A 14,665-nucleotide genomic window follows, 5' to 3' on the forward strand; every position below is an offset into this window, starting at 1 on the left:
ATCAATGGGATCAGAGTTATTGTGTTCTGTGTTCTTTCATGTGGCGATTTTAATTGAGATCAAGAGAGTGAGTGTGTGGTGGCTGGAAACACTGGGCCGCCATGGAATTGGGATGTGTATGTCTGGCATAGTGGCAACACACCTTGGGAACTAGATGGGTAGATTGTTGCCAGGCTCAGAGAGTAGCCATCAGCAGTGTGATATGGGATGGAGCAAAGCAGGTGAGATGCTTTGCTAACTGAGATGAAAATAACATTTATAGTAAGTCTTAAAGCATTAGAGTTAGGCAGATAACAACCCTTTATGTTATTTTGTCTACATATTCATCGATATCACTTGAGATTAAGTAAATTTAGAATGTCACTACAGTTCAAATTTATTGTTTTTGAAATTAAAGAGTTACAATGATTTAGAATTGAGGTGAAATATTTGAGCAAGATGGTGGGTAGTGACACACACCTTTAATACTAGCACACAGGAGGCAAGAGACAGGCAGATCTCTATAAATTCTAGACCAGCATGGTCTACACAACGAGGTCAGGGTGGAACCCCTGCTGATAAAATAAAGCCAATTACATATAGTTTAAAATCTAAAATGACACATTTCTTTCTTAAAGGTACCATGTAAATTTTTGCATAATAGTAAGTAGAAATGTTCTTAGTAAAAGATAAATGTAGGAGCTGGAGAGATGGCTCAGCGGTTAAGAGCACTGTCTGCTCTTCCAAAGGTCCTGAGTTGAATTCCCAGAAACCACATGGTGGCTCACAACCATTTGTAATGAGATCTGATGCCCTCTTCTGGTGTGAAGAAGAAGCTATAGTGTACTCACATATATAAATAAGTCTTTTCTTTTTAAAAAAAAAAAAAAGATAAATGTACATCAAGCTTAAATTTATATGAATAAAAAGGGGAATTGAGGGGTTGGGGATTTAGCTCAGTGGTAGAGCGCTTGCCTAGGAAGCGCAAGGCCCTGGGTTCGATCCCCAGCTCCGAAAAAAAGAACCAAAAAAAAAAAAAGGGGTGGAATTGCAGAGAGAACATATTGTGTATTGGATGGATTCATCACCTGTCAATTAAAAAGCTATGGCCTATAGGAAAGGGTAGAATTAGAAGGTCGAACATAGGGAAGCATAAAGAATCCTGGGATAGAGCTGAGGAGATTTACCTGAGGAAGATGTGACAAGACAGATGCATAGTACCTGAGCATATTTAACCAGCCATGTGGCAGAACGTAGGTTAAAACAAATGGGTTATTTTAGTTGTGACTCTAGTCAGAGAAGAGCCTAGCTATAGGCACAGGGTATTTGTAAATATATTTTGAGTCTGAGTCTTATTTCTGGGAGCATGAGACTGGGAGGAAGAACCAGACCTAATTTCTACAGACATCAGTTTAGGAAAGGTTATGATTACCTTAACTTAAATTTTTTTTGGTTCTTTTTTTTTTTTTTTTTTTTTCGGAGCTGGGGACCGAACCCAGGGCCTTGCGCTTCCTAGGCAATCGCTCTACCACTGAGCTAAATCCCCAACCCCTTAAATTTTTTTTTTAGCTGATTCCATTAGCCAAACTGTCCTGTATAGTACTCTGAACAAGTGAGCAAGGAAAGACTGAATGCAGGACTCCTCAGCTTTGCAACATTCCTGTCTTATAAGCATGGGCGAGAACTAGGTTTGATGCCCATATAACAAAATACATAAATAAAAGCCCCAATTTAAAAAATGATGAGAAACTCAGAAAGAAAAGGAACATGTATAAAGCTAAAACTGAATTGGAAGCAGAGGATGAAGAGCCTTGCATGCTCACGTCCCGCCACGGCCTTACCTCAGAAGTCTTGAGTGAGATCTCCACACACATAGATCGCCCCACAGCAGGCAGCTGCCCAGACAGGGCCTTCTTTGCTTCATGGGTGACTTCTGGGATATCTTTGATTGCTAAATTGAACTAAAAACCAAGAGTGAATTCTGTGTGAAACCCTCTCAAGCAATATTATGGGCACAGAGTAGTGCATTGTTTTAGTATTGAAACATTAGGCTATTTCTTCCTTCCCTATGGGAAACAGTTTGTACTGGAGCCTCTCAAGTCTCAGGCTGTGGGACTGTAATGGCCCAGGGTTAAGGAGGAAGGGTCAAGGAAGAAGCTTCAACCATGGATACCCCAAACATGACGATAGCAGGAGTTGGCTATCTCCCTTCTCTCAACCTGGTGTCAAAAAGCTGTTAACCCCCATCCACCTTACTAAGAACTCATTACCCTGACAGCTATAAGGCTTTACTCCTTGTTTAACTTCATAAGGTCCCCACCCTCCCTCCAACCCGAGTATGTAGATGAAGCATCTTCCAACATCCCTGCCATGCCCAGTGGTACAGGGCCACACAACCTTGCCCCAAAGTCCCTGGCCACCTTCTCAGGGGCTTACATACCCCTGTCTTGCCACTAATAAATGAACCAGCTCTCCAAAGCTGTTCCCAGGAGTGTTCATCGCCTGTGCACTCAGCTGACCAAGATCCTACACTGCACCTACAAGAACCCCCCCCACCCTCCAGTACAGCTCAGTGTACAATGGGTCTGTCTACCATGAGGAGAAACAGACAAGGGGCAGCATAAGGCTAAAAAGGTTACCTTATACAAAGATTAGCAACCAAAATATGATTTTATTTCCTACTAAATTTAACCAACTGTTACAACAGACCATCAAGGTCCAAATGAATAGGAGACTAATTTCTATAAAGAATGTACAAACTTTCTATAAGAATGGGTCAAATGATTTAGCAACTCTAAAAGCCTCACATGGCAGTTGGACATCTTATAGTCATTCCTTCTGACAAACACCATCGTATATAGACACCCATTAGCAAAAAATAGAAATTTACCCAATCTGAACCCGTCGGGGAAGATGATGAACGGGTGCAAATCTTTTCTCCAAGTCGAGCCTGGACAATCACTTGGACAGTCTGAAAACAAAACACAAAATAAGAAAAACAGATTAAGTTTAGAGTAAGAGCACTGCCAAAAAAAAAAAAAGTTAAAGAAAATGGAATAGAAAAAGAAAATTATTTATTTAACTTCTTAGGGGTTTACAGAGTCATGTGGACCTCTTGAGAATAAGTTTCAAGACAGCCAGGGCTACATAGAGAAACCCTGTCTTGAAAAATAAAAACAAAAACCAACCGACCAACCAACCAGTCTATATGGTACTAGTGAAACACATGTTTAAGTGTGTCTTCGAGGGTGAAGGAAGGTAGGGGAAATCATCCCACTCAATGGGCTGGAGTACTGAAACACATAGGAAGCTGGAGAGACTGCAGCAGTGAAGAGTGCTGGCTGCACAATATCAAGGACTAGAGTCAGGTCCCAGCAACCCCACAAAAAGCCAAACATGCTACAAATGCCGGCAGCTCCAGCTCTGAGGGACTCAACATCCTCTTCAACTCCATCTGAGCACAAGTGCACATACACACGAGTGGGTACACGTACACACACACACACACACACACACACACACTGCAGACTGACATTTAAGGACTGGCAAGATGGCTCAGTAGATTAAAGCGGTTGCCAGCAAACCCGAGGAACTAAGTTCAATCATCACGACCCACATGGTGGAAGGAGGGAACAGACTCCTGTAAATTGTCTACTGACTTCCACAAGTGCTGTGGTGTGTGTACATATGTGCATGTGTGTGTACAGCCATATATAACCTACCCCACTCCCAAAACACACACACACACACACACACACACACACACACACACACACACACACAGATGTGAAAAGGGGAAAGGAGCACAGAGCAGTGCCCATATGTGTAATCCTAGTTCTGGGAAGGCTAAGGTGGGACTGCCATGGTTTGAGGTCTGCCTGGGTTGGAAAGTGAAACAGTATCTCAAAAACAAGAGTCAGGGGGTTGGGGATTTAGCTCAGTGGTAGAGCACTTGCCTAGCAAGCACAAGGCCCTGGGTTCAGTCCCCAGCTCCGAAAAAAAAAGAATAAAAAAAAAAAAAAAAAAGAGTCAGGCAGATGAGCACTGGGCTTTTCTTTCCTCTCTTCCTGAGCCAACATGATGTGAGCAAGCAACCGCCAGCCTTCATGATGGACTACAGTCTCTCAACTATGAGACAAAACAAAAGCTTTCTCCCTCAGGTCACTTCAAGAATTTGGTTACAGAACAAGGAAAGTAACTAATACACTGGATGTACTGGTGTTAGTTGGAGCAGTGAGGAAGATGCCCAAAGGCTGCCTATTCTAGTTCAGTCTTTGTTCCCACCCTAAGGGAATATACTGTGTCCATAACCCTAGATAACACTTTGACATTTCTACAGACAACCTTATGAAAAAAAAATGTTTTGAACAAGTAGCTGTGGAAAATTGGAAGCTACTTTTTAGTCACACCAATCCCACCCCCACACTTCACAGTTTGATTTACAACAGACAGAAGTATCCCCGAAAATGGGCAAGCTACAAGCTGTTATGCTCTATTTCCAAGGGGGGCTCTCTAAGGAAGAAGAATGATAATATTTCTAGCTGTCCCCAGCTTGAAAAAAATGGACATATTACCTTGAGGGCAAAAAACTTAATAAACTTGTCCAGGTCCTTTCTGTCCTGGGAACTGAGATCAGTTTCCATTGCCTACTGGAACCTGTAATAGAACACAAGAGAAGTGATGACAAATGTGACTAATGTGTTTAAAAACAGATCACTACGTCAGAGCACAGACGGGAGCCTACTAGCTGTACAGTAGTCATGTGGGAGTGGGAGATTTCCTTCAAAGATACCAAAGGAGAAGACACTAAAATACTATCACTTGAGGAAACTAATCCCACACAAACAGCCATATCTAGGAACCTACGAAATATATGAGGTCAATTTAACTCATTCTTAAGTTTTGAATATAATGGAGAGAAGGGTTGAGACACATTGTGCCAGAGGTCAGAGGCTAAACCCTAGTGCTGGCTCCCACCCTCTATCTGCTCTGTTGCTTGCTGCTATACATTTTCCAAGACAGACTTTGCTTCCTGAGACCTGTTTCTGAAACTTCATACCCAACCCTATTCTAGTAATTCAGGGACTAACAAGGTTTATAAGAGCAATCATTCACAGGTCAACGGTTAAGAGCACTTGCTGGATGGGAATTTGGATCCCAGTATCCATGTCAGTTCACAGATGCTTGTATTTCTGGTTCCAAATGGTAAGCCTTCTTCTGTCTTCCATGGGTACACCAACAGACAGATGTACGTTCATATAAATTAAAAACAACACACCCAGGATGGAGAGATGGCTTAGTGGTTAAGAGCACTGGTTGCTCTTCCAGAGGACCTCGGTTCAATTCCCAGAAGCCACATGGCAGCTGGCAACTGTAAGTAACTCCAGTTCCCCAGGATCTGATACCCTTATACAGATATACATGCAGGCAAAACACTAAAGGTCACAAAATAAAATTAAAAAAATAAAAATAAAAAACACCCCAGAATCCCATAAATGTTGCATGGGTGTGGCAGCCCATCTGTAATCCCAGTACTTGGATCCCAAAACAAGCTGGCTAACTGGACTAGCCAAGTCAATGAGCTCTGGGTTCAAGTTAGAGATCCTGTCTCCATATATAAGGAGAAAAGCAACTGAGGAAGATACCTGATATCAAACTCTGTTCTTTTCAAGCACCTGTATATACACATATATGTCCATTCATGTACTCCTACACATACACAAAAACAAGAAAAAAAGAGGAAATGCACTCAAATAGGCAAAGAAGAGTGGAGTATGATAGCATGCACCTATGATTCCAGACAGAGACAGAGGCAGGAGGACTGTTTTGAGGTTTGCTTGTGTACTCATCTCTCTATCTCAAAATAAGAGTAAAAGGAGGGCTAGATGTACAGCTTAGTAGACGACTGTACTGGCTGGTTTTGGGTGTCAACGTGACACAAGCTGGAGTTATCACAGAAAGGAGCTTCCCATGAGGAAAAGCCTTCATGAGATCCAGCTGTGAGGCATTTTCTCAATTAGTGATCAAGGGTGGGAGGGCCCATTGTGGGTGCTGCCATCTCTGGGCTGGTGGTCTTGGGTTCTATAAGAAAGCAAGCTGAGCAAGACAAGTGAAGCAAGCCAGTAAGTAACATCCCTCCTTGGCTTTTCCATCAGTTCCTGCTTCCTGATCTGCTTGAGTTCCAGTCCTGGCCTCCTTTGGTGATGAACAGCAATGTGGAAGCTGAATAAACCCTTTCTTCTCCAACTTGCTTCTTGGTCATGATGTTTGTGCAGGAATAGAAACCCTAACTAAGACAACGACTTACCTATCATGTATGAGACCCTAGATTCAATACCTAGTACTCAAACAACAAAACCAAACTGAAAAAGTTAAACCATTCTTGTTGGCAGAACAAATTCACAAGTTAAAAAAAATAAAAATAAAAAAATGTGGACTTGATGGCAAATGCCTTTAATACCTTGCATTGTGGAGACAGCGACAGGCAGATCTCTATGTCTGAATTCAAGATCAGTGTGGTCCACATAGGGAGTTCCAGGATAGCTAGGGCTCTGTAGAAAGACACTGTCTTTTTTTTTCTTTTTTCTTTTTTTTGGAGCTGGGAACTGAACCCAGGGCCTTGTGCTTGCTATACAAGCGCTCTACCACTGAGCTAAATCCCCAACCCAAGAGACACTGTCTTAAAAAAACAAAAACAAATAAATAAATACTCCAATTACCCTAACCCCAAAAAAAATTCTCTAACCAAGAAACCATCACACTTAAAAAGTCCCTAATATACAGCTTCAAAGACTATTTATGAATTGATTTAATCAAAGTAGTGAAAGACCTTAGCACTGAAGACCACAAAACAATTTAAAAAGGCACAAAACATACTGTTTTCACAGACAAAGAATTACTAATTTAAAAAACATGATCTGCAGGGTCAGCCCAATTCCCATCAAAATTCTAATGACATTCATCACAGAGAGAGAGAGAGAGAGAGAGAGAGAGAGAGCCCTAAAACATGTAGAGAATCAGAAAAACTCCCCCAAAATGCACAGCAATCTTGAACAAAAAGAATAAAACCAGTGATTACTGTGCCGTCTGACTTCAAAATACACAAAGAATGACCAAAACTGCAGGGTACTGGCATAAATAGAGACGCAGACCAAAAGGACAGAATAGAAAGTTCAGAAATATACCCATACAGTTTCTGTCAAAAGACTTATGACAAAGGTGCAAAAAGTATAGAAAAGACAGAGTCTTTGCAATGAACAGTGTTGGGAAAATAGGATGTTCATATATAGAACTAAGCTTATGTATCATATTTTTAAAAAAAAAATCAATTCAAAATGGGCTTAAGACTTAATGCTTAAGACCTGAAACTATGAAAAGTGCTGGGAGGGGGGCAGAAAAACTCCATGACATGATGACATGGTCTGGGTATATTTATGGTATATTTATGGATATGACTTCAAACACACGGGACTAGAAACAAAACTACAGATCTTTTATGTGTGTGTCTCTTGAGGCCTTTTTGTCTATAAACACTCTTTTGCTCAGCTCATCAGAACATTTATTTCCTAACATGAACTGCAGTCCAATTTTAGGATCCAAAATAAAACCAATCTGACTGTGCCTGACTGTAATGTCCTTTAACAGGGCTCACTGCCCCAAGGTCCCAAAGCAATAGAGAAATGAATGGGAGATAAAAATGCGCTGTAGGATTACACTGACCTTATTCTTTACACTCAAGGAGAGTCATTATATTCTTGCCACAAGAACTACCAGTATACACATTATGTGTTGTGGCTTTCTGTACAACTGGCAGCACCGAAAGAATTGGGCAGCTACAATTATGGAAGCCCAAAAGATGCTGCTCTTTCATGGGGAAAAAGCAATCTTTCAGGCAGCTGTGTCTGCTGGTCCCTACACCTGCTCATTTGAACACTCAATTTGCCTTAGCAATAGAAATAAATAGTGGCTTCACTTTTTCTTTTGCTCTTTTTTGAGTAATCTAAGAATACAAGGGGAAACTTGGTGTAAACACTTAAAGATCTTCAGGGCTGGGGAGATGGGTCAGAGGGCAAGTAAGGACTTGAGTTTAAATCCCAAGAGCTACTACCATCTGTGGGTGGTAGTGTCTAATCCCAGTGGTCCTACAGCAAGATGGGAGGCAGAGCAGGAGAATCCCTGGAAAGCCAAGGGCTAACCAGTCTGAGGAATGCAGCTGTGAAGGAGAGACTGTCTCAAACAAGGTGGAAGTTCAAGACTGACATACAAGGTTGTTTTCTGACCTTCCTACATGTGCTAGTTAAACACACATACATTCTTACACACAGAATAAACAAAAATAAGAAAATCCACGACTAAATCCCCCGTATTTTACCACTATGGTCTGTTATCAATGCTGTTGTGGAGAATTACTATTTGCTGAGGCTTCTTTCTCACAGCTATCAAAATAATGCAGCCTGTATTTCTTGGCTAGCTAACTCTGCCTCTGCAAGCTTAGGTAATAATAAACCTCAAGCAGGGGCTGGAGATGGCTCAGCGGTTAAGAGCCCTGACTGCCCTTCCAGAGGTCCTGAGTTCAATTCCTAGCAACCACATGGTGGCTCACAACCATCTGTAATGGGATCTGATGCCCTCTTCGGGTGTGTCTGAAGACAGCGACAGTGTACTTATGTATAATAAATAGATAAATCTTAAAAAAAAAAAAAACAAAAAACCTCAAGCAGATCACTGAGGGACTAATTATAGAAAGCATTGTTGCCAGACTGTTCGTATGAATCAGAAGTTTGGGCAAACTCTGCAGGGTGATTTCCAGTTATCCCCCATGTAATATCAGCAGAGAAAATGGGTGGGGTGGTTCTTAAAAGGTAATGGGTCTTGCTGGAACCTTCAGGACAGAATTACACTGAACCTGGCATGCAGTGGATCCTGTGTCAAGTCCAGGATGGGAGACACATGCGAGAGAACTAGTTCTATTAGTTTGGATGAGGTTTTGAGGGCAACATCAGTTATAAGGGACTTTCTGAGAAGAAAACTAAGTAAAAGTAATGAATGTGTTTTCTTTCCTGAAATAGGGCACTTGGGGAAACTAAACCATTAGTACATGGCAGACTGCAATCACCCCACTATAAACACTATATATTCCTTCCTACAACAGGATCCTTTTGATAAGAGTTGAGCAGAAACTTTTGTCATCCTGGTTATATGTACCCTCCTAACCTTGCTCTTCTTCAAATCCACTACGCAGCTCCAAGTCCACTTAAGATGGAATTCTGAGATAGCCCTCTACTGTCTTCTCAAAATTATTGGCCTTTTAATAAATCTGATTCCTTCCTATCAATTCCTGTTACTTACTCTAATCTATAACCATACAGCCCTGATGGTATCCGATTCTAGTTCCCTTCTCTTGAATATCAACGTTGACATCTAATTCTGGGAATACTAACCACAAAGGCAAATGGGTTCAACTTCTGCATCAATCAATCAATCAATCAATCAATCAATTGATCAATCAATCTAATCAGAGCACTAGGAAGCAGAAGGATCTTAGCTCCAGCCTAGGCTCAAAACAAATAGTTCATAAGAACAAAAAGCAAGTATCAGTCTAGAGTCTTGTTCCTTATAATGTACAGTTTCAACTTTCATTTCTGTAGACTAAGAGGACAGTTACTGCTCATGTTTTAATATTTTAATTATTTTATTTAGACATACTTGTATTCTGCCTACATGTGTTTATCTGAACACTACATGTGCCCAGGCCCCACAGAAGTCAGAGGAGGGCATCAGATGCCCTGGAACTGGAACTGGAACTACAGATGGTTGTGAACCACTGATGGAGTGAAATTATGATCTTGGCTCCTCACCCTTTAACCCCAGCACCAGGAAGACAAAGACAGGTGGATTTCTAAGCCAACATGGCCCACATAGGTAGGGAGCTCCCGGCCAACAAGAGCTCCAAAGTAAGACTCTGTCTCAAAAACAAAACACAAGACAGTGAGGAGGATTATAAGCAGATACATACATGGACAAGAACAGGCACAAAGAGAACATAAAAGTTCTAGAAGATGCCCAGCAGGAATAGCCCACACCTTTAATCACAGTAATCAGGAGGCAGAGATAAGAGGATTTCTGTCCTCTTGAGGTAAGCCTGGTCTAAGTTAAGTTTCAGGATAGCCAGGACTGCACAAAGAAACCCTAACTCAAAAATAAAAAATCCTTAACAAGGGGTTGGGGATTTAGCTCAGTGGTAGAGCGCTTGCCTAGGAAGCTCAAGGCCCTGGGTTCGGTCCCCAGCTCCGAAAAAAAAACAAAAAACAAAAAACAAAAAAACCAAAAAAAAAAAAATTCTTAACAAGAGAGACAGAGAGTGGGAGAAAGGAGAGATACTGAAAACAGGACTTCAAGTTCACAGGACTTAGACCCACAATCTGGATACTGACACATTCTGCCCTGATACCACTCTGGTCAGAGCGGTTCTTTTTCTGTACTATCTATAAGGCTGGCCATTAACTTTTTGGAAACATTAAATTGGAAGGCTAGCACAAACTTCAGTCATTGAGGTAAACACATATCAAATTGTAGGACTGCTTTTCTCAGTCCTATCCTCACCTGGCTTGAAAACACTAACAGTTATGCTGGAGGTTTTTCTTTGTGTGACAAGTAACCTTTGATTACCCCATTCTTCTTTTTTTTAATTTTTTTTGACTGCCCCGTTCAATACTGAACACAACACACCAAAAAGAAAGGAGATGCTTGCTGTATGTATGTGAGGCTGACAGCACAATATCATGACCAAAATACAGGTTTATTTTATGTTAACTTTGAGTCTCACAAGGCTGACCAGGAATTTGGATCTGCTTGCCTCTGCCTCCTGAGTGCTGAGATTAAAGACGTCTGCCATCACACCAGTCTATTTTTTTCAAATTGAGATGAACTGGCCAGAAGATATAGCTGACTGGTAGTATACCTCCCTGCCATGTACAGGAGGTCCTCAGTAACCAATTGGCTACAGAAAACCTTGACTCAGAGCCAGTGAGATGGCTCAGCAGCTAACGGTACTCGTTAGTAAATCTGGGGACTTGAATTTGATCCCCAGGAATAAATGGTAAGAGGAAAAAAAAGTTGTTCTCTGACTTCCACACATGTAGTATAGCACAAAGTATTTATGACCAGGTGTGGTAGCCCACACCTTTGATCCCAGCATTCAGGAGGCAGAAGTAAGAGGATTTCTGTGAGTTCAAGGTCATCCTGGTCTACAGTAAGTTTCAGGCTGCTCAAAGAAACCCTGTCTTGAAAGTGGGGTGGAGTGGAGAAGCATTTGTGTTATTTAAAATATATTGTATCTATTATAATTATATGTCTATGTCTGAGTTGGGGTATATACACGTGCATGTTGGAAGGAGGACAGAGGCATCAGATGTCCCTGGTTTGAGTTACAGGTGGTTGTCAGCTACCTGTCATTTGTGCTAGAAACAAACCTCAGGCTCTTTTAGATATGCTCTTAACTGCTGAGCATCTTTCCAGCCTATGTTTTAATTTTTAAAAATATGTATGTGTAGCACATGTATGCCTGGTGTCTGCAGAAATCAAAAAGAGCCCTGACCTCCTGGAACCGCAGTTACAGATGTTTGTGAGCTACCACATGGTCCTGGAACCAAATCTAGGTTCAATACAAAAGCAGCAAGTGTTCTTTTTCTACTTTATTTTGGTAAGAAATATTTTTTCTTGGGGCTGAGGAGAAAATCCAGTGGCTAAAAGCACTTGGTGTACAAACAGGAGGACCTGAGCTTGGATCTGCACTACTCCCCCAAAAATCAAGGTGTGGCCAGGTAAATCTTGTAATCACAGAACTGTGGGGGCAGCAGAGTACAGGAACAGGACAATTAGCTTGCAGGCAAACCTAGCTCTAGGTTCAGTAAGTCTGTCTGAAGGCAGAAGGCTATGTCGTGCTCTGGCCTTTGCACACAGGCACTAGAGCAGAATATTATACCACCCCCACCATGAATCATTTGGACTAGACAGACATGGTAATGCACATCTGTAATCCCAATAAGATGTTGTAATAAAAACATAAATAAATTGGTGTGGTGAACTGGCTTGTGATCACAGCATGTGGGAGGTAGAGATAGGAGGATCAGAAGTTTAAAGTCATCCTTGGCTAAACATAGTACCTCTGAGAACAGCCTGGGTTACAATGAGATGCTATCTCAAAATCAAATGAACATACATACACCTTGTGAGAATATGGCAAGGCCTAGAATTTTGTCCCCAGTACCACAAAGAGGAAACAAAATCCAAATACGACCTTGGCTAGGGTGCTATTCAGCAGTAGTCTTTGTCTAGCAAACACATTAAAGTTGATTTTGTTATGTTCTATCCTTATCACCACATAAAAAAGTAAAATTTACCATCTTGCTCATTTTTTAGAGAACAGTTTAATGGTATTAAATATATCACAATATATTACTACCACTAGCATCCATTCCAAACCATTTTCATTTTACAAATCTGAAACTGTGTAGACATTAAGCCATATCTTCCCATTCCAAAACTCTTCCAGAACCTGGCAATCACCAAGGGCCGTGACTTTGGGTATTCTAAGTATCAAAGATTCATATAGTATTTTAAAGTTTTTATCTGCTGTGACTAGCTTATTTCGCTTAGCATAATGTCCTAAAGATTTGTTCATATGCTAGCATGTCTTCTAGTTCCCTTTCTGTTGCTGTGACAAAAATACCATGACCAAGAACCATTAGGAGGGGTTGGGGATTTAGCTCAGTGGTAGAGCGCTTGCCTAGCAGGCGCAAGGCCCTGGGTTTGATCCTCAGCTCCGGGAAAAAAAAGAAAGGAAAAAAAAAAAAAGAACCATTAGGAATGAGCCTTGTAGCAAACAATTTCAGATCCCACCCTGGTATACATACAGAGTTTCAGGTTAGCAAGAGCTTCATATAAAACCCTGTCTTAAATACAAACAAAAAAGAAACAAAAAAAGGATGGTATTTCAAGTTATAGTTTCAGTCTAACACTGAAGGAAATCAGAGCAGGAACTTGAAGCTAAAACCTGAACAAAGTTTGATTGCCTGCTCTTCTGTGCAGTAATTGCCTCCAACCAGGGAACTCGCAAGCAAAGGCGTGCAGCAGGAACCATGGAAGCCCAGAAATACCCAACTAGAGATGGTGCAGTCCACTGCCCTATGTCATTTAGTAAACAAAACAATGCCCCACTAAACAATCTGGTAAAGATAATCACTCAACCCAGACTCCTTTTCCAGGTGATTCTAGGCCACAGCAAGTTGACAATATTACCTAGGCCAGCGTATTTGAAAGCAACTATTGGAAGATTAAGTAACACTGCATATGAATATTTTTCTTATCCACTTACTTGATGTACTTGCTTGAGTTGCTTCTGTTTTATCTGATTAGCAATGCTGCTACCAACACAGGTCTCAATTCTAAGTATACACTCAGGAGTGAAGCTGCTAGATCATGCAACTCTAAATTCTCCTTTTCTTTCTGTCTGCCAAGACAGGGTTTCTCTGTGTAGTCCTAGCTGTCCTGAAATCGCTGTCATCCAGACTGGCTTTGAATTCAGAGATGGCTTCATGCAACACCACTGCCTGGTTTAAATTTCCTTTAAGGAACTGAATTGATATACATTCCCACTAGTCTTCAACCCCTTTTATTGCCTGCTTTTTTTGTTTGTTTGTTTTGGATTATTCTCAGGGTGGCCAAGGACAATGCAAACAGTAGGTGACCTTCAGCTAGAGATCTTATCAAGATCTTAGTTTTCCCAGAGATAGGGTAGTCCTGCCTTCAGACCCCACCCAACACTTGTTTTCCTTGGTATTTATTTCTATTTTATGTTTAAGGGTGTTTTGTGTGCACTATATGCTCGAAGAGACCAAAAACAGGGTATTGGATCCCCTGAGACTGGAATTACAGTGAGTAATTGTACCTTACTGAATCAAATCTGGGTTTCTTGAAAGAACAGTCAGTGCTTTTAACCCCTGCACCATCTCCAGTCACCATATATTTTTCTCCAATCAGATCTGGGTTTGAGGAATTGTCTCACTATATTGCTCAAGCTGGCCTAAAATTCACATTTTGAGTGAAATGTCTTTTTGTTTCTTTCGGGTTTTTTGAGACAAGATTTCTTCAGATATCCCTGGTTGTCCTAGAACTTACTCTGTAGACCAGGCTGTTCCTGAACTCAGAGGCTCTGCCTCCAGAGTGCTAAGAGTAAAGATGTGGCCCCCAAAGGTGAACTGCCTTTTGTTTGTCAAATGAAGCTAGGTTTATACACTTGAGGCACCTTAGGGTGGGGCACTACATAACCTCAGGCTAGGGCTGGTCACCAGAGACCAAGTATTTTTCCTCAGGCAAGTTTAACCCCACCCTTGTAAGAAAAATGATAGTTAAGGGTGAATTCCATAAAGACTTTGTTTTTGTGAAGTTCTTGTAATTGCACTGATTTGTTCGTCTCTTCGGAGTGAGTGAGACGTTGGTGTGGTGTGTATCAGAGAGTAACTTGTGGGACTTGGTTCTTTCCTTCTACCATGTGGGTCCCCAGGACTAACCTCAGCTCAGCAGAATTGGCGGAAAGTAGTATCTATCCATAAAAACTGAAACCAGATTTGGCAACTTCCCAAGTTATTCAACAGCAATTAGAGGGTTACTGTAATAAGGTCAAATG

The 14,665-nt window shown here is 41.3% G+C and overlaps 1 protein-coding gene across 1 annotated transcript in view; it reads right to left on the reverse strand.

The window, feature by feature from the left end:
* The window catches only part of Atg13 (autophagy related 13), a 33,911-nt gene that overhangs the window by 16,145 nt on the left and 3,101 nt on the right, over positions 1 to 14,665 (reverse strand). Inside the window, exons 2-4 of the mRNA NM_001271212.1 lie at positions 4,554 to 4,635; positions 2,870 to 2,950; positions 1,821 to 1,940 (exon numbers count right to left, since the gene is read on the reverse strand). Coding sequence (NP_001258141.1) covers positions 1,821 to 1,940; positions 2,870 to 2,950; positions 4,554 to 4,622 — 270 coding nt within the window. The 5' untranslated portion in view covers positions 4,623 to 4,635. The remainder of the gene's footprint in view (positions 1 to 1,820; positions 1,941 to 2,869; positions 2,951 to 4,553; positions 4,636 to 14,665) is intronic.

Source organism: Rattus norvegicus, chromosome 3 (assembly GCF_036323735.1).
Source record: "Rattus norvegicus strain BN/NHsdMcwi chromosome 3, GRCr8, whole genome shotgun sequence".
Taxonomy (NCBI): Eukaryota; Metazoa; Chordata; class Mammalia; order Rodentia; family Muridae; genus Rattus; species Rattus norvegicus.